Raw genomic sequence first — 24,113 nt, forward strand, 5'->3', positions numbered from 1 at the left:
TATTTTGATTTTTTTTAATTGCTTTACTATTCATCCAAAGAAAAATTGTGTTATAAAAGACTTTGAAGATGCAAAGTGTTATCACCATTAATTTATTCTCACACCATCACTGTGGTAAGTATGACTAGTATTTTCTTATTCCTACGTTACTCACAGTGCTATGCAGGCATTTACTTAGAATAAAAAAGGGGGAGAAAAAAAGGGAATGTTCAACATGAAGACTTCAGTTTCCTAGACGTGTAAGAGTTAAGTTCTGATCTAAAAACAAAAAAAAAAGTCTGATAAGGTGTCCAAAACAGCAAAAACCAAGAAGACCACATATTCATAGAATCATCACAGAATCATAGAATGGCCTGGGTTGAAAAGGACCACAATATCATCTAGTTTCAACCCCCCTGCTTTGTGCAGGATCACCAACCACCAGACCAGTATGCCCAGAGCCACATCCAACCTGGCCTTCAGTGCCTTCAGGGACAGGGCATCCACAACCTGTTCCAGTGTGTAAATATTCTTGTGTAATTTACAAATACAGAGTTCTCTATTTTCTCTCCTAAGACAGAGGCACAGTCCAAAATCCCTATTATAAATTGATTGTTTCATGGCAACATTATAGTATTGTAAGTTCTGCAGTTAAGTCTTCAAATTTAATCAGAGTAGAAAACAATACTTGAAGAAGCTACTTAGAATCCTCTAATGTGCTCAGAACACAACCTGTGCCCAAAAGTGCAATAAAGAAAAGTGCTTTCCAGGAAGAAGTACTCTCGAAGGTAATCCTGCAGGACAATCTCCCAACGTGCCAATTTCAAACTGGAATGGTAACACTTCACAGTGTTCTTGTTTAAACACTGCCACCACGAACGATATTTCTGCATTTCTCTGCTCAGTTTCTTCAATACCCACAGCATATGTACACATTACCTTTCACTGGAAAACCCCATACACTGCTTGCTTTACTATGGATTAAGTGATATAAAAGGCGGTGTGTACGAAAGCACCAGTTGCCTGAATACAATCAATCTTTCATCTGTAAACGGGTTGGTCTTTCAGAATCTTTGTCGATAAATTGCCATTTGAATGACAGGTGAAGCAATGTGGGTTTAACTACCTTAACAGTTGTAAAGTAGACTTCTCCACAGTGCTGATAAGCCACAAGGGTCTGTTCTTCTTGGTTCCGGGCTAGCCGGACAAACATCATCCAGTTTCCACAGTCTTCATTGGGAGTGTCCAGAAAGTACTTCCCTCCATCTTTCAATACCTGAAACAAAGGGGGTGGGTTGGAGAAATAACATGGTAAAAACTAAGTCCTGTACAGAGACTTATTAACTTTTTTTTAAATTTGGAATCAGGGCTACCAATTATTTACCTTCTTGTGGTGATAAATTCTTTGAAATCATGTTTGTTTCAAAATAGATCACTCTTAGAGAACACCAAGTGCAAAAGAAAGTGAAGAATGAGTATCTTCTGAGGCATGCAACTAGTAAAATAGCTGTAAGGCCTTTGTATGTATTTCCAGTTTATATTTCTCATTTTTTATGTTATATGAAGATAGTATTATAAGAACAAGAACTAAGTGCAAGCAGGTAAGAAGATAAGCTTCGTGCCTTAATGTACTTCCTGAGTAGCTGATAATCTCAAACTTCAATGCTGCATTAACGCTGGTTTGCATGGAACAATCACACAAGTTGTGTAATAATTCCAAAGAGACTTTTTAACAGTCATCTCGTTTTTAAAAATGTAAAATTAAATACAAATGAACAATCGTGCCAGAAAGACCTCATTCATTTTGCTTTACTTCATTCTTCCTAGATTCCATTTCAAGGGAATGCCTCTATGAGTAAACAGCCCCAACCTCATACAGGACAGTTGCTTTTCCACTACACTGAACGTAGATATTTCAAGCTGCACAACAGATGCACTGCATGTATTGGTTCCAATAATCACCTAAGCTAACCATTAATTGCAAAACAAGTTTTATCTCCACTGCTTCTGAGGACTGTTTTACCCAACTTTGTCATTTTTCCAATGGAAACACCTGCCTGCTGGACAAGTCCCACTTTAATCACATTCAGAACGCTGCTAAGAGAAATGCCAAGGCAACTGCTGCTGCCATGTAGGAAAAGTCAGAGTCCAGTCTCTTCTTGTGAAGAAATGCTCTTTTCATCAATCAGAACTGTGCTTATCACAGTACACTTTGAAGCAAACTGGGCTGACCGATAGAGCATAGGGTGCGGTTTGCAATGGCTTGGTGGAGAGGAAGGAACGGGGTGCTTAGTTCATCCATGCTCGCAAACTTGCTGGATATGTACCTTACCTTCTCCGCATTTGTAAGAATTAAAGTGTTACATAGTGACAGAAGAAACTAATGCTCTCTGGTGTCATCATGCTATGAAAATCCCACAGAAGGACAGTGTTACCTTCCTGGCAGACCATTCATATGGCTTTCGTAAGCAAATGAAGTCTACACCAATTACGGACCTACAATTTTCATTCTCAAATGAAACTGCAGAAGTATCTGTATGTATGCCTTTCTCCAAAGCAGCCTGTATTCCAGCCCCAAGCTTCTGAGGAAGAAAACTCAAATGAAGACATACAGCAAATAACAGGACCCTCTCTCTTGGAAGGTGAGAGGGCCTGATGTTAAATGATGAGTCTTGGAAGAATCAAGACTTGCCACAGAGTTCTGACAGAGGCTGTGGCTGGAATGTAGATGTGCTGTGTGACAGAGACACCTGTGCAGGTGAGAGCTAGGATAAGATGAGTATGACCAACCATCACTCCCAAGAAGCTTATAAGGGAAAAAATGTTCATGAAGATACACCTAAGCTAGGCTGGTCTTTACAGAGGCCATCATGTGCGTGGAAAAATTACAAACAATGGTGTAAATGGTCCAGATCGGATGAATAGCACATGCTTATGCAGCAAGGGATAGTAACTGCTCTAAAAATAAGAAGCTGACCAAATAAACTGAATTATTACACTGCCTGTCAAAGTTTATGCACAATCACATAATTAAGGAATGCTTCCTTATTCTTGCACTGTTTCTTCCTACTAAGCAGGTGTCCTAGTGCATATTTCTGCCACTACTGCTAAGCCAGTGCACACACATGACCCTCCCAATAAAATGGTGTAAAGTACAAATTCTTTTGGTTCTAATTCATAGAATCACAGAGTATCCCTTGTTGGAAGGGTCTCACAAGGATCATCGAGTGCAACCCCTGGCTCCACATAGGACCACCCAAAATTCATACCCTAGCATTGTCCAAAGGCTTCTTGAACTCCAGCAGCTTGGGGCTGTGCCCACGGCCTTGGGGAGAATGTGCCATGCCCATCACCCTCAGGTGAAGAGTCTTTTCCTCACACCCAATCTGACCCTCCCCTGACTCAGCTCCATGCCATTCTCTCAGGTCCTGTCACTGCCACTAGAGAACAGATCTCAGTGCTGCCCCCACTCTCTCCTTATGAAGAGCTGTAGGCTGCCATGAGGCCTCCTCTCAGACTCCTCAGCTCTGGGCTGAACAAACTAAGTGAATACAGCCCTACTAGGGAAGACAGTACTATCCCTGGATACATCAAATAGTTATACTCCATGAAAAATTTATCAAGAACAGTTAGATGAATAGATAAATCACCCCAGAAGTGATAAAACTAGAAAGCAGGAAACTAAACTCAGCATACAAGAAGATCTTGTTACTTCAGGCTATGCTGTGCAATTCAATAATATGACTTAAATTCACACATAGAGATCAGAAGTACGATTAATTAACTAGATTAGAAGGCAAGTTGCCCATATGAAATGTTAAAAGACACATACACACTTCATGGTAAGGCACAGGGTTTTTACCTGCAGAACTAGCCTACTCTCATCATAGCAGGTCAATTTTGTAGACAGCTGACCAACGTAAGGACCAAACTGTGTTCTCTTCTGTATTACTTTCTTTGCAAATACTCCAAGGACTGTAAATAAAAAAGACCAGACTAATATTAATGCAGACACAATGAACTATTTCTTGTATAGTTACAGTTAAGAAAATGGATTTAAACATAGTAGTCCTGAATGCATTAATTCTTCTTCAAGATAAATATACCAGATAAACCATTCAAAGTGTTAAGAGTCTGAAGAGGATCCAAGTCTATAAGAGGCTTTGTAAAAATGGAACTTCCATTGAATACAATCAACAAAAGTGCTTAAAATCCACACCAGGACATTAACATGCAATGTTCAAATGGGCTGATTGTCTTCAATGTACAAGATGTTATCACAGCACTATGCTTATAGACATACTTGAGAAAGTTGTCATCTCCCGATATTAGAGAAGATCTATAAAAAAACAAAATTACCTGTCTTACTCATCTCGTTACCTCCTACCTATAACCAGTGGTGCAGTGTAACAGGCATCTTGCTATTCCCTTTCTGAAATGTCATCCAGGCAAAACTAATTTTACACAGCACACTGAGCATGTAGTTCTTGCATGTGCTGCAAGAAGTGATTTAACACCCTATATTCTTTTGAGTTTGCATGCTGGATGAAAGATGTTACTTACCATTTTGCTTATTGTCTTTCATTGAATACACTTTGTTGTTTCTTTGCATGGCTTGGGAAAAACATATGCAATAGCGTATGGCTTTTACTATTACAGATTTAACATTCATTGTACTTGTATAAACTCAAATGAGCTAACAGATAGCTTCCTATTAAATGTCACATCAGCTCCAGAAGATATCCAAACATCAGCCTGCACTGAAGGGACTAGAAATCAGTCATAAATAACAGTAGCTGAATTTGAGGTTTAGTTACACTCAGCTTCATACAGGTAATACCTGAAGATTATGTCTTAAGTAACGCATAAAAAGGGATAGTGCTAGTATTACTGGCTTTCTCTTTATGACATGTGGGAAAAAAAGCTACAATACTTACTCTGCTGGTTTCCAGCTCGCAGCTCCAACACTCGCAGAGTAAGGTAGTGAGGTAGGGTGAGACGGGCTCGGCTAGGAATAACCCTGTCTTTAGCCCTGATGAGTGGTCCATGAAGTTTGCATTCTCCTATAAGGCTTTTACCGCAATCCTCACACCCTACAAATCCAGAAAAGAGAACTCATTACTAAAAATGCAGTACTTCTCTCCAATTTAGTCACTAGTAATTGTCTTGCTTGAGAACACACCTTAGATTATCAATGTTTTTATTTACAGCACTTTTCCACGGTAGGTACAGAAAGAACTATCTGAAAGCCAAAAATGAAATAGGAAGGTTTGAAATAAGACCTCCAGTTTGTGTATTCCCACCTGTGTGCACTGGCAAATCCTGACCCCCAAAGATTTATACACAGCTCATTGGGAAATGTTGTCAACATTTGAGAGAGACTAGGATGGCAGCAAAACTGGAGCTCAGAGTACGTGCACCTTTAAATCAAGGTATATGCATTTATATATAGATGAGAATGGCAAGGTTGCTAGTAATAATCAAGGTAACTTGCAGAGATCCAAGAAGCCCAGGAAAGATCACAGTTTCTTTGTGATCTTGCACAGGCCATGCTGAGTAAAAGATGAGACCCTTAGCGTATCATGAAAAATGAGTACAGTAGGTGTTATAGCCACAACTCAGTTGACAACCACTGAAGGCAGCATTCCCAGACTGTGCTGTCTATGGAAAGCCAAGAGGCACGCCACATTTCCCAGGCATAGTTTCACAGTAATCACATTTGCAGAATACATGAACCATCCACAGAAGTCACTAATGAGAAAGACGTCTGCAAATACTGACATTCTCCCAGCACATTAAGGTATTTTTGGTTCAGCGTAGCTCAGGCTGGTTGCCAGGGAAACTCGTACTGAGCAGTGACAAAATGTGGCAATGATCCTCTTCAACAGAAGACATCCAAGCGCTGGAGTTACACAGAGTGATGGGAAAAACAGTGCACAAAACCTTTTTGTAGACAGTAGAAACAAAAGTAGTGAACCAACAAATCACCCATGACTACCTTACTTTGTTTTACTTCTGAAAATTCTTTTGAGCAAGTCTATTCAACTAAGTGACAGTAAGCAAAGGAAGAATGAAGTCAGTTTGAGGGAGCTGAGGAAAGCTGTAGCAAAAATTGGGGCTGGTGAGATGAGTCTTCAGGCCAGGCTGAAGCTAGAAGCCAAAGAAAGAAGCATAAGGGCTCATAGACAACATCTGGAGAGACACTGGGGACAATCCTTGAGAAAGGACAGTAGTGTCACAAATACAGTATGCAGCATAGCTTCAAAAGGTTTCCATTTGTTAACTAAAGTAGGCACTAGATTAAATTACATGCCTTACAAGTCTAGTCCAAAATCTCCCCAAATAACTCCCAAGTGTTCCTACCAAGTTTTCTGGGCTTTCCATCAGCTGTAAATGAGAAGGTAGACCTGTTTATTTGTCAAGTTAAAAACACAGCAGTAGTCCATATTCTTCAGTATTTTGGGGATCACATAATAGTTTTATTTTTTCATGGCTCCCAGACTGCATGCCTGCACTACAAACAGCTGAAATCTACTTTTTTTTTTCCTTCTATTAGAGCTACAGATAAAGAACATAAGAACATGCCACTCTACAAGCATCACTGAAAATGCACACCCAAAAAAACCCTAAATACAGCTGCAAGACAGATTTTTCTTGTTACACACTGTTTTATGTATCTGAAGGTCCTTCACAGCTAGGCTGCAAGAAAAGAAATATTTTCAGAGTGGTTTAACTTAATAGGCTTTTAAATAGATTACCAACAATCTATGTCTCCTGAGGGCAACAAAATTATTAGGGGTCCTCTACCAGCTTCCTGGGCTTACCTAGAATAATAGCGACTTTGTTTCAAGTTGTGCAGCTCCTGCTTGGAGAGTTGTTCTATGCAAACAGCTGAAAAACATTACCAAAAGCAAAAGGGAGACAAAGAGCTGCTGTTAGAGGGAGGATGTATCTAATCGTAAAGTACACGACCTTATCACTCCATGCCATGCCACTGTGATTCATCACAGCCCAGCTCCTGAGCAAACCTTGCAGCCCTCCTGGGGCAGTGCTGCTGCAGAGGACCTGGGGCAGGCAGCGGGCAGGCCAGGAGGAGAAAGCATGGAAAACGGGCGCAACAGGCCTCCTCTGAACCAGCCTGCAACATTACCACTGCTGTTCTGTCAGTTAAATCCCACTGCTGCACGAGCAGCTGATTTGGTTTGAATTTTCCAAGCAAGGTGGCCTGATTGGAAAGACCTGCCATCAGATACTCACAGAGACAGCAGTGTGACCGCAATATGAGCTCATGGAAGGCAGTTTGGCTGTTAACTTGTGAAAGCCAGCTGGTACAGCCCCAGCAACTGATGGTGACATCTCTGCTCCTGATCCATGTGCTTTCCACCACCTCCAGGTGCCCCCACAAGCACAGTGGTGACCTGCCAGCGGGCCTCCATTCACACTGGGGGAAGATTAGGTTTCAAAATAATAAAAATATAACGCTCTCTGCCCAGGGAGGTGGTGGAATCACCAGCCCTGGAGGTGTTCAAGGAAGGTTTAGACATTGTGTTGTTCTTTAGTGAGAACTACTGGCGATAGACAGACGGTTGGACTGGATGATCTTGTGGGTCATTTCCAACTTTGGTGATTCTATGATCCTCAAATCGAACTTCATAACATACATGGAGGATGCTAGGATGCTCCTTGAAACTGAAAATAATGCTAGCACAAATAAATAGCTGAGAGAAAGGTTTCTGGCCAAAACTGAGGTGCTGGCCTGGAGAACGTGACAAACCAGCTGCCAGAGCTGGAAGCAGCTCTCATTTAGGACATTACTCTAAGCTAATTGGCTTTCCCACCCACTTCAGCTGGCACTCTGGCAGCCTGGTATCTCTTGATACATGCACTCGTTAAGCACCTTGCTGCAGACTCTGGCCTGAAGTCTCACTGCAGCATCATGAAACACCCCAACCTACCCAATGTTTGCTCTAGGATCATCTGCATTTCCTGATGTGGGATATGAAGACTGCTATTTGATCTAGCGGTTCAACTGTAGTTCCAGTCCTGAAACTACATTTACTTCATGTTATTTCTGATGTCATATTGATGCACCTGGTACCCTGACTCTGAATGCATACTGCATGCTGAAAATTGCTGGGTATACCAGAAGCACAAGACCGGGCCACTGTAAATATGGTAACTGCTGAGAGTATCCACAGCCTTAGGTAATCCCCTGGGAAGTAGGGGTGTCTTTGCAATTTCTTCCCCCAAAACTAGCAGCACAAAATCGTCTTGTTACATTCTTCCTTGGAGATAATTTCAGACCAACTCACAATCCTTCATAATTCAATGCTAAATGACAGGGCAAGAAATGCAAACGTTACAGCTTCACCAGTGGCACTAGTTTGCAACACTCAAAACGTATTTCTGCTTTTTGTTAGGAATATTAGTATACTGCCTGATGCTTTTACAGTCTCTCTGCTCCCTTAACTTACATTTATACAAATAAGACTAATGGATTCCATGTCATGTTTACAACAATATGTGATAATGCACAAGCATGAAAGGAAATCATAAAACCGCCTCCATGCCTCTGCTTTGTTGCTCCTTTAATCTACAGGCAACAAAAATAAATGAAGCATTCACAGGAACTACAAGCTGTAAAAAAACAGATCATTACTTCACCTTCAGAGCAACAATGATCCCCTACAGGATATTCATTCATTCTTTGCCTGTAAAGAATTTTACAGAGTTCCAAGCAACACTTTATCTACCTGCAGATTCAACCACACAAGCTAGCAGATCCCATCACCAGCACAATATTATTCTACTGCATGCAGCACGGCTGGTTTCTGCCTGGCTGTCAGGAGGCTGCCAGAAGCCTCAGTGCCCACAGGACACACTTCCACCCGCCAGCTGACCACAGCAGGCTGACTGCCATACCTGAGCCATTCTCAGCGCAGAGGTGCTTCCCTCAATCCAAGTGACAGCTCTCCTTGGCAATTCTGCAGACTACAGACTGACCCGTTCTCCTTTCCCTCAGGACAACCGCAGGGCCATCAGCCCTTCACGGGGCCGCACTCCTGCAGGTAGCGGCAGCCAGGCTGGACTCCAGCACAGTTAACAAACACAGGTTTCCAAAGCAGTGGCCCGATCCCTGGGCAGTGCCACCCCCACAGACACAAGCCCGGCCTCAGGGGAGATCTCATTAGCGTGGGCACAGTGCCATGGGCTGCGGTTACACGAAGTCCGGTTGTGGAGATAACAGAGCTATACATAGCTATACTAGGAACGCAATCACTGCCACAAGAGCCCCAACATACCACCAGCTCCTTGGCCAATCAGCTGTAGAGCACAACTTTTAAAAAATCATTTGTTAACAACCAGATCCCTATCAGGCAACCTTCCTGCATCTTCTCCAAGCTCTGCTCTTAAGGGATGTTACGGTACCTGAATCCTCCTTCAGTGTCTCTGAAGGCGTCTGCAGTAGTTCTTGCACGCCCTGTGAGCACAGAGGTAACTCTTTCCTTTCACAACACCCGTTTCTTGCAAAGAAGCACTGCAAGAAATGACTGGTCTGCCGAGCAGCGCTCAAAATTTGCTGTGCAGTTTTGCAGCATTAGAATTAGCTCCCGTGCACAGAGGGAACAAAGATCAGTGTACACAGTACTCCAAATCCACGTCTAATTACAATCATAAGATTTGCATAGCAAACAACAGTAATTTACCCCAAAGTAAAACTGTGCTGCTTCATTACCCTTGCCCTGCTTTCATGTACAGGGACATCACACAAATATCTTGTTGAAATTTTCTCCCTCAGCATACATTGCATTTGCAGTATTTGAGTTTTGTTTCTTCTTGTGTAAAAGTGTGCGAGGCTTTCCTTCTCTATCGTTTGTTCTGAGGCATCCATTGCTGGAAAAACTTGAAAAGCATGTTCCAGAACATTATTTATTTGGCAAAAATTCAAAGTACTCAATTAGCAAACAATCCCAAGTTATTTTGCCACTACTGTGGACCACTGTCACACATTTCTTCTGGAAAAAACGTTTATGAAAGAAGTCTTACATGTCCTAAGTTTGATGCGCAAAGTACATTCATTTACAAAGGAGCTGAAGCTCTTAACTGATTAACAGTTCATCCAACTTATACTGAAGTAGAACTCCAGTTACAGTTTCCAGAATTCAGAATATTAAAAAAATTATTCTATTCTAACCTCTTTAACTTCTGATATTTTGCTGTGCTACTTCTACTGACTGTGCTATTTTCTACTGACTGACAGCCTTTAGCTGTAATAACTGCTCCTTAGTCCAGCATTAAAGTTGTCGAACTTCATTTTCTCTTGTGTCTCTTCTGCCTTATAGAAGAACACCTTCCATTAAAAGAGAGCTAACGCTGCTTAGCTAAGCACAAAAAAAAAAAGAGGAGGAAGGGAGGAGAAAGTCAAGGCTGACCACAGTCAGGGCTGACTTTGTAATCCTAACTGCTCACCTGAGTAAAGACTGCAAACTGTGGCATATTCACCCACACATGAATTTGTTTTATTTGTGAAAATCAGTGGAGCAGCAGTCCTGATCTTGGCAGGGATGAGCAGCACTGTGAGCATGAGCGCCTACATGGGGCCCCATGCTCCTCTGGGAAGAGAACGATGGATGGGTGGTTTGCAGACATCCTGGCAATCATCCTTAACATTAAGCACATTTATAGTAACATGACCTCATTCTACTACGATGTAAAACCTAAAAACTGAGTTACTATATTTGGAAGTAGAAATTAAACAGTACCATGCCTTGTTGCCATCCCATGCTTTCAGTCAGACTGGCAGATCAGGTCAGCTCCCTGTAACCATGACCAGCACTGCAGGTAAGCCCAGCCCTTAGGTGAGAACACGTGTTCAGAGGAACATTTTCATCACATCACTTCTACCACCCATGAGAAGGAAACCAGCTTGTATGGAGCATCCACCCCCAGCTGGTACACCAGCAGTGCTAATCAGCCCAGGCATCCCCTCCTGTCCCACACACCTGTTGCAGTGAAAGTAAGCCTTGAGAAGGGACCCAGAGAGGCTTACCTCCCATCTGACTGCAATGCAAAGCACACACACGTTTTCCCAACAGACAGGAGTTCAAGCATGTAAGCCCTTCAGAGTAGCAAAACTATTTCTTACACGAACAAATAAATGATAACAGTGACTATGATTCATTATTAGTTCCTAAAAGAGAGTAATCATGAAGACAGTCAAGTACTAATGGAAGCAGTAAGGTTTCTGTCTGGTGACTACTGTTGGCACTGTCAGGAAGAACTGAAAGAGCCCCAGAAATGCCATCCTTCCACCAGCCATGCAAGGCTTTCTGCCGTGCTCCTCCTAGGAGCAAAATAAGTGGAGACTCAAGGAGCCCAGGTGCGCTGTAAAATTCAGTGAAGGGACTGCATACAGCAGATTCTACAGGGAATCAAGAAGGACGTGCAGCAGGATACCTCTGCTCTCCCATACCTTACAGCCTTCCCAGCAAAGAGAATCGAAAAAGTATCTTCACTATCCGAATGCTTGAAAGGGAAGTGTCCTATAGGACTTTACCACAAACTTAAAGAAAAAAAAAACAGCAGGGAAAGTATGCAGGTGTGTTTATCAAATTTAACTTCATGCTGCAGATTAACAAATTTATCAAAGCTCTTGATAGGTTCATTCACTTAAAAATGACTTCAGATCAAAGCATTGATTGAAAGCTAAGTTAAAAAAAATATATTCTGGTTATTCTTGAGACTAAGATGTACATGTCACATTCCTGGTACACCACACGGGGTTTTGGTTGCTATCAAAATCCATACACATAATGTACCGTTCAAATGAAGTCACTTCCTGTAGTTTACATGTAATAGCTTCTAATCAGTGCAAACAAAGAGACTTCTTCTCACTGCTGAAAGCTGAACACATTGCAAACAATCAAATTGAAAAATGCAGCTTGATTTTTCAGTTGGTTTTTTTTTTTTCCTTCTCTCCTCCCTCTACTGGCTTGGCATGAAGACATAAAATTAGATCCAGAAACAGGGATGGAGGTTAACAGCAAACTGACAGAAAAAAACTGTGTTTTCTGGTTTTGTTTCTGTTTTTTGTTTTTGTTTCTTGCTTTTTGTTGTTGTTGTTGTTGTTTTGTTTTTTTTACAAGAAACAGCTTCAGGCTGCACAGCCTGATCTTTTGAAAGGCCCAGCAAAGGCTCCCAGGGAGCCAAAGCTCCTGCTGCCCATCTACTGCTACCAGCCAGCCACAGCCATGCTGAGGCAGGTCAATCCTTGCTAGCACTGCTCAAACTGCTTCAGTACTGTAGACAGCAGAAGGATCTGCTGTCCCACCATCCACACAGACACAGGCAACCACCAGGGGAGCCAAAGCAAAACTTCTCGTGAGCACCCTATGGCTCCTGAGCCATATTCTGTGACGCCCTGCAGCAGATGTTTTACTGTCCACAGCAGAAACAGTTCTAATTGGACTCAAGCACGTCTTTTTGGTGGAGATTTTGGCAGACTGGTTGATTTATTTTAGTATCAAGTCTTTTAGCAGCTAATACTACTGTTGTAATTCACGCATGTTTTCCTGAAAGCCCATCTGTATAATACACATCTACCCGAAAGCATGTGCATACAAACACACACAACCATATCAAGTGTGTTAACAGTGGCTGACAGTTTTATTCATGGCTGGTCAACATCGAGGTTTCAGTTCTGATAAATGAAGTATAGAGATTCTAATGACTAATGCTTCATCTTAATCAGTTGAAATATTTCCAATACTTGCAAGACTCCCTTAAAAGGGAACCTTGGAGTAGGTCTCTTCTTAGTGCAGAAACACGCTGTCAGTAGACTCTGCATTGAACTTGGTTGCTACTGGCCACCAAGGTCAGATATCACTCAGAGGAGATTGACAGATGGTCACAAAAGTGGCTCTCCTTAGGAAACCATCCTAAACTGATTCTTGCTCTCACTTTTGTCACACAACCTTCAGTTTGGACTTCCAGGAACTTTCCCAGCAAAGATGCCAGAAATTGGAACGTATCTCCAGCTGCTTTCTGCAAGTAGACATGCTTTGGAGAAGGAAATACGAGCTTACTGCAGGACACGAAGAGGATGGCATGACAGAGAAGCTGTACTCATCCTGCAGCTGTAGATGCAGGAGTCTTAAGTAATTTAAGTAAATTTAAAGTAAAGGCAATTTAAGTAAATGAAACAAACCACTACTGCTGGGAATAAAAGCATGGACTCAGCTCTAAAGAAAAGAATCCATATGCTCAGCTCTTCTAACATGTGAGTAGCCAGCCACATTAGGAACGAAGGAAGTTAATGTGGAGAAGTGAATATACAAATACTTAGGACTAACTGTTCCGTTGTGACCTTGGAGGGCCAGACCTGAAAGAATACTCACAATCTGCAGTTTCAGGGCAACTAAGTATGAATAAAACTGAGAAATCAGTTAACTTTCTCATTTCAAACCTCCTATGGGCATTTCAATTCACCGAAAAGAACAAAAACATTAGTTTTGTTTTGAGCTCATGAATCCTAAAACCCATGTATATTTACAACAAAGGAATACAGGCATCTTCTTTTAGAAGCACTATTGTTCTAAATAGAGTGTGCTTAACAGCTTAGCAGAACTGCTTTAACTGTTTCTGTGAAGAAGAGAGGACACACAGAACAATTTCTGTTACAGCACGAAGTGCCCTATTTGCCAGATTTCCAGAACGCACAGGATGCTTCGACCCCAGCTTCTCTGGGAGTAAAATGGGTTGGAGACTCTCATCCCTGGCTTTTATGACCCCATGAAATTATTTTCCTCTTTTAAGGCATGGTGTGATTTCCTTAAGAACAGGCATTGGGAAGCTCTTTTCGACAGACACAAAACTGTATTTCTGTGAAAAGAATATTCACATGTAAAAGTGTCCTAGCTGCATTACTTATCTTCCTCCTGAGATCTAACTGACACTTATTTTTTTGTACCTTAAAGACAATCAGTGGGAACCAAGGGATAATTTCTAATGTCTTGACTGATACTGTATTAAAGAAATTACATCCACCCATGCTTCTTTAACATGCTGATAAAGCATGGATTAAAAAAATAGCATCAATAGATTGAGAAGCAGTATAGTACATTTCTGTTACAATAGCTATTCTCCTTAGGCGTAATGACAGCCTTGAGTCTACTGCTTTGAAATACAGAATTACACAGCACATGACCAGAATATTATCACAGAACTACTTGTGAGCGCTGCAAAAATTTGTGGGCTTAAAAAAGACTACAGATTTTTTTTCTGTAGAGGAGGCACTCTAAACTCAGATTATAATGCATATCCAAAAAGCTCTATTTATCTTCCTACTGACAGACGCCTTAGTTTGAGATTAAATAAAACACAAAGGCTCTACCTACAGTTGTTCCGGAGGGATTCCTAGTTTCTTTAAACTACTTCCAGAAGTCACAAAAATAAAAGCAATAGTCTGCTAGAATCTAATTCTACTAAATTCTAATACTAGAATCTAAGAAGCAACCTTAGAAGGCAAAATTGCAAGCAATTTGGTTTTGTACTTTCCTAGCTGAAATAGAAAGAGCAACAGGTGTTCAAGGTCTTAGGGGAAATGCTCCATTCCTCGGGTTTGTATTTGTACAACTATAATATTTAATATCCATATTTACCTGGGGCTGCATATGGTCACATATTCCACAATGCATTTAATATACTTTCTTCTATTGGTTGGAATTCAATTATTTTATGCACTTTGTGCTTCAACATTGCTAACAGATCACAGCAATATTTGATTTTCATACATATCCCCAGTTTTAGATGTGGTAAAGGTACAGCTGTCTTGCCAGAACACGCTTTCCAGTCCAGTATGTTAAATGTAAGATTCTTTGTTGCCTTATCATCCAATTAACAGAACACAAATACTACCTTCTGTGTCACATGTGAATCATCTACCTCCTTTCCTTTATACTCACAAAAAAAGCTGTGATCAATTGAGCTTCCCAAGCTATAATTGGTTTTTATTTAGAACATTACAATTACCCAGAAATCAAAACCCTCACTGACCAGTATTTTCATAACACACCTAGGTTATGTTAATAAAGCAACCTTACAAAATGTCTCTTTTCCAACTGAAATGCTGGCTTTAAATAAGCTTTACCTCTAAATTTTAGTGCCTCCCAATGCCTATCATGTATAAATACACTTAAATGTAAAAAAATCCCTCCTGCTACATTTGTATAACAACAATACAGCTCACAAAAATAAACATCAGCCTGCTTGAAATTGATTGTTTTTATACCCTTTTCAAAATCACAAATACATTTTTTGTTTTTCTTTTCACTTGGAAAAACCTGGAAATTTAAAGGCAGAACCCACAAGCAAAAAATACTGATTATTTACATTTAGGCTACATGCTTTTATCTTTGGGATCACAAAGTATTTATTCTAAAGAAAGTTTGTTTGTACATGGAACCTCAATGCTTCCAAGAAAAACAGACAAGTTATCTGCAGCACAGAAGAGCAAAATGAGACAAAACATGGAAGATTGCTAGTTCTAAGGCACTCAAAGAAAAAATGCCAGACTGAGGAATGCAAACTACTCCAATAAAATACAAAACCTCCCAAGCACTTCTACTGAAATTATGGGATTTACTCAAAAGTTTTCAGACAATTGCACAAACAGAAATACTTCAGATCAGGTTTGCAATACACACACACACACACACACACAAAAATTCCCACTTCTCTGCAAAGAACAAGACAGCACAATAGCTGCTACTCCACCCAAAGCTTGCCCTTACACTTGAGCAGACAAACGATGAGATGACATTACTAACTATTTTCCTGCATTCAGAACTTGCCCTCACCTGAAAACTGTAGCTACATGAGCTCAGAAACTTTCCAGTCACTGCAGAAACTAATATACAAACTCTGGTGATCTGTTCTCCTGTTTTCAGTAGGAAATTTACATATGAATTACACACCAAATTCCTTTGGGCTGATAAACTTCTGTACTTTCATGCAGAAAATACCGCTTCCTTGTTATCGTCCTCCTCTTGCTATTCTTTGCTGTCATAGAAAAAACAACTCTACCTCTAAAATCAGCATGCATAAAGACAGATCCATTTCTTGTCATTGAGTTTATTCACAGAAACAGAGGTTTGGGAATAAACACATTTAAAGAGATTTGAGGCTCCCAGATTTTCTGCCAGATAGAGACTCCGGTTACTCATCTGCCATGTGCAAAAGTGCTAACACAGTGATCTGTACTGGTCAAGAAACCATCCAACGCATTTCATCTGATCCTCAAAGATGTAAAGAGTGGTTTATAATAGCCTACATAAAAGACTGATGGTAAGAGCCTGACGACAAGATTCAGATGCCAAGTTATTTCCTAATACTATTCATATTCATTAATCATCGTTAATCAAAGAATAAGGGAACATACACAGAAGCTAAAAACAGCACAAGACTAAGGTGTTTCCCATTGCACAATACAATGCAAACATTGTTTCTGCACTCAAGAATACATATGCAAAGATTTCATAACCGTGCTATGTGTAGGAATTCAAAACAAACCTTACCTTATTTTAAATTGCACTTTTATTAAGAAGTCACACTATTCTAGTGCAAGGTGGCAGGAAACATGCCATCTTCCTTCGGCAGAGTTTTCCAAATGCCCCTGTGTTCAACTAAGTCTAGCTCTGCTCTGTTTTGTTTTCACAAGAGGACCCATTCAGCACCATGTGCTCCTTTTCAGCTGTCAATAAACAGAGGGAGTGAATTCCCCAGAGCTTCACAAAGCTAGTTAGGCATAGCCATTCATTTCTTCAGGAAAACAGGGCATTGATTTCAGCAAATTCCCAGGGAGCAGCTACAACAAAGGGATCAAAGACCCACCTCCTTTCCTGCACGGCTCTCAGAGGAGCAGCGACAGGTTTCCTGAAGACTGGGCTGGAGCCCCAGCGACCACCGCGTGCTTCATTCACACTCATCACCTTCTTACACTCCCAGGACAGCCCCAGTGCAGACCGTGACAAACCCCTACATTCAGGCAGCATAATGTACTGCACGCTAGTTCATCCAAGGATAAAAAGGAAAACAAGCTCCAAGGGAAGTCCGCTGCTTCCCTGACTGGTTGAGCTTCAATAGCTGCAGACATTTTATAAACTCTCCTCTTTTCTGCCCTTAGCTTCTCCATCGAAAACAGAGAAACACAGCTACCTCCAATTCATCGTAATGAAACTTCACTGGGATGCTGGCTTTTTTGGATTACTTCCACAGGCTTGAAGACATAGTAACTGGAATTTGAGGTCTGGCCTCAGAAGCCCCTGCATTGTGTAGCCATGACATTTTCTTTGTGGAATTGGCCTGCAGCATTTTTTTTCCTAGGAATCCAAGGGGGTTTGTTCTGGTTTGGTTAGATTTTTATTTTTAATTATATATGTGCTCCTTGTTAAGGTGACCTGGAACAAGATTGCTAATCCTAGGCTTTGACCTTGCTCTGAACCAAGCATTAGTGACAGATGATGCTGTGGTCATCAGTGCCACAGACTGCTTCCCGGTGGTGAGACCACCTGGCACACGGTCCACGTGACTAAACACCTCATCTTCACCCAGGACACTGTCAAGCTGTATTGTTAATACTTCCAGAATAGTAAATTCATCTGCTTCTCTGGGCAGCCTATTTCAATGCATAATTGATCCCAGTACAAAGACTGTTTTTTCTTACATTCAAAGGCACTTCCCTGGAGGCAGTCCATGGCCACTGGCCCTTGCCTCACCATGATTCATCCTTGTGGAGAGAGGACATCCACTTTCTTCTTCATAACCACCATTTTTGTACTGGAAGGCAATGACCAGCTCTTCCTGAGCCTTATCTTCTCCAGGCTAAGCACAAATAACACCTTCAGCCTCTCCTCACATGTTAAGTTCCTTAACCTGGTGATCATTAGGGAAAGCATGACTGATGCTGAGACTGAGCTGAAGAGTGAAAAAGGAAACTGCTTGGGTATAGATTAGCTAAAATGGATGAACCAGCTTAAATGACTGAGCAGAGTCAAGGAGTCTTAAGTGATTCACACCAGAACTAATGTGCAGTCACCCTACCCTTTCCGTTTTTTAACAATGCACTCTTGACAGCAGTTCTGCCTGTTGTATATGAAACAGTCACCCATACTACATTCCTTATGAATCTTTGAGAGTTCCTTCTGTGTCTAAACAGAACTCAAGCGTGATACACAATTACCAGCTGGCAGATGAAGTTCAAAAATATCACTTTCTGAAATAGCTTGAAGTAAATATATCGCCTCCACAAATAGTTGTTATTTACCAGTCAGCTGCTACTGCTTTTTTTATCTATTAACTGATTACAGTTATTGACAAAAATATATTTTTTCCTTGTTCTTCATTAGGAGGGATTGGAGGCTGACAAAATGGGTTTCCAAAATGGCAGTTGAGGCATTGGAAGGATTCCAGAATAAAGTAAAGCTTAATGCTGCAGATAGCATAGGCTGCAGTGACAGAAGCATGAGTATCAGGCAGACCCAAGTAGTAGCTTTTTGCAGAAGTTATGACAGCAAAGTATGAGAATATGCCACTTGCATATTCTTTGCTGCTGGAAAAAAATGATGGATAATTGAGATGAGGAGTGAGACTCGGATGTGGTTTGGATAATGATGTCTTTGAAATGCAAGAGTTAAATTGACAAAGTGATTAAACACCCCAAGCGTACCACTTGGTAGTAATCTGGGATAGTATCTGTGCAAAGAGAGATGAAATATTTAAAACAGAACTGTGATTTTTAAAGCCTCAATGAATCTGTCTGTTCTTATGCAGGGGCCAGATTTTTACAATTTTACTCATATTAAGTCATGCCTTACTCCAAGAATAATCCCATTGATTATAATGGTAATATTGTTCCACAGATGTCTCACAAGAAACGCAAATGTAAAAGCAGACTTTATGCTTAAGATAAAAGACATCAATCATGAGCACATCTGGGAATTTGATAAAAACATATGGTACAAAAAAATCACTGTGAGATGACAGAAATGTACTTACATAGCAGGTCTGTGGACATGTTTACAGATCAGGCATAGGAAACCTACATGAAATAAATGAAACAAAAAGATCAGTTTTCTGAAGTAGCACTGTTCCTGTTTAAAATTCATGCTAGTTACCATGCACATCTTTTTTTTCTAGTTCTCTAAGAAACAAGAACATATCTAGGGAAATCTAAATAGGAAAAATTTCAATTAGTAAAGGAAAAGAGTGAATCTGTCTATTATTAACTCCTTAATATATGAGCTCATTTCATAAACAATGTGAAACAATATTAAAGTAATGCATGTTAATTAAGTTGGAACAATTTGCTATACCCCACTTCTTCATTAACATGTATTACAAAAACAGAATTTTCAAGCACTGTGTAAATATACCCCAATGCATGCCATTTTGTGTTTAAGCCTGCTGTTTCTGGTATTCATCTTAAGTATCCTCACAGCAAAGTCAAAGGGAATATTAACTACACACAGGATAAGGCACTTTCTTTGCACTCCTGAAAGACTTCTGCAGAGTTCTAGTTTCCTGCTGAACTCTGCTCATCTTGTTCCTTTCCCATTTGTTCACTGTCTTTTTCTTGAAATTTTACAATGGTTTATAATAAGAGCAGAGTCTGCCTTTGTAGTAGTTGTCTCAGCAGTGTCTACCATTGTGGAATCTCAATGTGTGGATATGGCTGCTTAAAGCAAGATAAATAATAAGGCAGGCAGTAAAAAGAGGATGCACAAGTAACAGTAAGAATCACATCAGCATATGCTGTTTTGCCACATCCAAATTTTGGGTATGGACTGAAGGTACATGTACATGATTTAAGGTGAAAGTTTTTCACTGGTGAAGAAAATGGTATTTTGTTGCTGACTGGAATGGCTCAAAGATACAATGATTGCTAGTCAGATACTTCCAGATTAACTGGAACTGGTCAGGAGAACTGAGAGAAGCTTGGAAGAAGACAATACAGGAAAAACAGACAATGAAGAATGATAACTGAGCAGGAAACAGACTCGTGGAAAACAGAAGTGGTAGTTAAGATAGGAAAAATGCAGAGCACAATGAGGAAGAGAAGAGCTGGTGAGAACTACTGCTACTTTGTGCTAGTGGTGGCAACGGTGATGAGGAGATGGTTGGACTAGATGATCTTGTAGGTCGTTTCCAACCTTGTGATTCTATGATTCTATGGTTCTAACTACGGAGAACATGCGAAGAAAGAAGCTGTGACTTTGCCTGGTGTATCCATCAGCAAGATGAGGAAGCTGCTATCTAACTATCTCCTGCAATTCAGGAGCACACTGTAGTAATATTTTCAAGCCTGGGAAGATAAAAATCTATTCTGATGAACAGTTACAAGCATGCAAGTTGCCACCTGACTTTGAGGACATACCACGTGTCCCTGGATAGGCAAGAAGCCACAATGAGCATTACCCCACCGTTTACTCAATGATTTGTGAACAGATCATAGCTGCTGAGCAACAGAGTAATTATGCTGATGATATTCTTGTTTGTAAGTGATTACAGACCCAGTCCTAAGTTCATGACAAGCAAAGTTAGTGAGTCAGAGTTGCTATCTTACCATGCATCTCATCACAACACAATCAAACTCCCATGGACTTAAATTGTCAATTCGAGCATAAAAGGTAACGTACAGGAAAACACAGACTTTTAGATGCTTCACTCTGAAACTGGAAGAGTTCTGACCTTGAAATACACAGAGCTACCTGGTGTTTGCTTTCCACATACTTAGCCATGCCTTTCAAGCCTACACTGCCTTCACGGAGTAGACAACAAATACATGCATTGCTCTTTAAAGGGGACAGGGGTGAAGGGTAGCTGATGGGTATACTGAGTCTTTATTCTCAAAAGTTCTAATTTTCGATGTAGAACCAAGAAGATTACTCCCACTTTTAGGATGCGTATATTCCCTGACATAGAGGAGATAATACCGATAGGGAGCAGTTCATTAGAGACCCTCAGCAGGGAAGTCGCTACAAGGAAGGACGCTTCAGTTGCTCACACATAAGCATCCAGTGCCCTCTGAGATGCCCTAGGATATCTGAAGCACCTACGTGAGGCTGGTAGACATAATACACAGGAAAATGAGCCCCTTCTGGACAGGCAGGAGGGCAGGATTACCCAGGACATCTCAGATAACACTAGAAGCTTATGTTTAAGCAAATGAATCAAGTCTTACAGTATTGCCATTTCTCATTTTACAAGAAGCCAGGTAGAAAACTGGCAGCCAGACTGCCAATGCATCCTTTCCGTCTGAGATCAAGGGAACTGAGGACAAGGCATGAAACAGAAGCACCAACACTTCAACTTTTCTTCTGTAACTTCTATCTTCTGCCAAAACAGTGTCTCTGGTGAATACATAGTTTAGTATGAACTGTCTACATGCAGTGCCACTCAAAGACAAAAGATGTGAGACAGAAGCAGTAAAGAAGCCTGGATGCTAAAGAGACATGAGCAAGTCCTCTTTCCCAGATGAAAACAGTCATGCTGAGAACAGGGTTTCTAAGCAGCAAGTTTCCTGATTTCTACTAACCATAAAATACTTCACAGTTAGACTCCATTCTGGCTAAGGGCGAGGCACTTGTCTATGATATCAATTTCCATGAATGTAGGCCTTGCAGACGGAACAGCAGGCTTTAATGGCATCCATATGTGACCCCATCCCTTTGCCCATGCTGACAGGACTGCAGTGGCAGCAATCCCTGAGTGCCCAAGTTTGGCACTTGGTGAGCACACAGTTTGCAGACCAAGAGCAAACACCTCCTTGAGGGCATCCCAGTTGCAGAAACACAAACCGCTCACAGAGCAACAGAGCAGCAGGTGCACCAACACAAGTAACTGCTCCTCTTCCAGCAGTCAGTCATGTTATCTCTGACAGGGTGAAGATAAGTGCAGCAGGGAGTATTTGCAGAGGCAAGGGAGTGTAAGCAGAACTAAAAGCTCCTTCACAAGCTGAGCCAGACCTTTCCCGCACTTACCCTCAACACAAACTCACAACCTCTCCCCTCCTTCTAGCTGCAGAAAACCACCATCTCTCCCGCTCCAAGGTCAGCCCTTTGGTGTACGAAGGTACCTCTTGCACACTGTACTGCCCTTCAATCAAGGGGATAACAACACACTCTGAATGGCACATGTAGAGTCACAGCAGTCTCTTCTTCTGTGCCAGCTAGGCACAGTGCCTGGTGGTTTCTGGCCACGTTGGCCACTTGTCAACCTAAACTCAGATGGTTGGCCTCTGGCCATGCTGGCCACAGTTTAACATTCCCGTTGGCCAGCCTTCTGTGGTTTTACTTGTAAACCACTTGTAAACCACACCGGCCTTTACACAAAGCATTGCAGGTATATCAACCTAACTTGCCATGCTGCTCACAAAGCCAAAGCTTGTTTGAGGCTGCTTTAAGATACTGACGTGTTTCACCAGTGGAAGGGCAGAAAAAGACAAGGAACAGAGTGGGGAATGTTTTCCATACAAGGAAACTGCAGCCCTTACAATTAATTTGAGGCAAAGTCTCCCGAGGTTCTCGTGTTCTCTCATTATCAGGAAATTGGTTTATGTGCTTATCCTAAGTAGGAATTGAAGTTGAATATGAGAGTCAACAGTGTTCACAGAGGGCAAAGCATGGGTTACAGGCTCACTGGATGAACAGAAGTTCAGTGCCTTGCAGTGGCAAGCAGCATTTATGCAACGGCAAAAGAAGTGAGAACGGGTTCTGCACTGCCTATGGAGGAGAAGAATTGGCTGTGGAGTGCATTTCTGCATGAGCCAGGTAGGAGCAGTTGCAATGGGAAAAGCTGTCATATCAACACACGCTGTGGGTGATACCCTTGCATCTGCATCATGATCTTGCATCATCTGCCAATGACAAGAGAACACGCTATCTGCAAGAGATAACCATGTCATGCACAAAGACCTGGATGATGACTTTTGAACTATAATCAGAAGTAATGATTTGACATCATATGGCTCAAAAATGCACCTCAGCATCATGCCACATGCCAGAGAGATGCATTAGTTTATCAGTTGCTGTAAGGCTCTTGATGCCATGAAGCCATCTCTCCACTTGCTCATGCAGATGAAAAGGGGAGGCTGCTGTTTTTCAGGTATCTGAAGAACATGCAGTAAAACCTGTTATAGACCCACAATATTCTTAAGTAAAGACAGATGGCTTATTCTTATCTAAGCATCTTTTATCACACTATAACTGAGTAAAGGTAAAATGCAAGTAAAGGCATTTTTTCAAGACATCTAAGCTAAGTAACACAGTTGCAGATGTCTCTAAAATACACATGCACAAATGTGACAGGAAAACCACACTTAACCTACTTATATCAAGATTAAATCGGGAAGGACTCTTTTTCCCCCCCCAATAGAAACTGGTTGCCCAGGCTTAACTTTCAGCATACCTTATACCTCAGGTTGTATTTGTTAGAAGAAAACACCTAATGCATCTACTACATTGCATTAGAATCCCATTAGTGCTTCCTACTTGTTCTCTTTTGGCTATTGCTAGCTTTCATGCTGGGCATTTCTGCTGACATTTATTTTGTTGAATTCATGAACAGGAAGGAAAATCACAACAATACAGAAATGAAGTAAGTATTAATAGAGTATTAACAGGGGAGAAAGTAAAACACAGGGCCAAAGTTAGTATCAGTCCCAGATGTGTATCCAAAATCAGGATTTGGCTTGTGATATTTACAATTCAAACAGATCCCACAGTAAAATTTTCTGCATTTCACACCTACTACAGGTAGGTATAGAATCCTTTACCATAGATAACACTAAACATGAAATTATAAATCCTTTTATAACAATCAAGTAAAACAGCATATACCTGTGTATTTTCTTTACTAAAATTATGTGGTTTTTTTCAAATCATGGAATTATTTTATAATTATAAAACAGTGAATGAAACGTTTATTCCCACCTGGCATCACTTTCCTATGCTGCTGGTGGTGAGTCACAGCCAGACAGATGTCACCCTCACCAGGTGACCATGTGCCACCCCACACATAACTCTTTTACCCTTATAACACTGTAATATTTTTCTTTGTTCTGGAGGATACTGACCCTT

General features: G+C 41.1%; 1 protein-coding gene across 3 annotated transcripts in view; it reads right to left on the reverse strand.

Annotated features, from left to right (window-relative positions):
* The window catches only part of PLAGL1 (PLAG1 like zinc finger 1), a 43,452-nt gene that overhangs the window by 7,013 nt on the left and 12,326 nt on the right, over window positions 1–24,113 (reverse strand). For all 3 annotated transcript variants that reach the window (XM_048937199.1, XM_048937200.1, XM_048937198.1), the window contains exons 2-5: window positions 19,033–19,075; window positions 4,917–5,072; window positions 3,842–3,954; window positions 1,106–1,255 (exon numbers count right to left, since the gene is read on the reverse strand). In XM_048937199.1, the coding sequence (XP_048793156.1) occupies window positions 1,106–1,255; window positions 3,842–3,954; window positions 4,917–5,072; window positions 19,033–19,051 (438 nt within the window). In that variant the 5' untranslated portion in view covers window positions 19,052–19,075. The remainder of the gene's footprint in view (window positions 1–1,105; window positions 1,256–3,841; window positions 3,955–4,916; window positions 5,073–19,032; window positions 19,076–24,113) is intronic.

This window comes from Lagopus muta, chromosome 2 (genome assembly GCF_023343835.1).
Source record: "Lagopus muta isolate bLagMut1 chromosome 2, bLagMut1 primary, whole genome shotgun sequence".
Lineage (NCBI taxonomy): Eukaryota > Metazoa > Chordata > Aves > Galliformes > Phasianidae > Lagopus > Lagopus muta.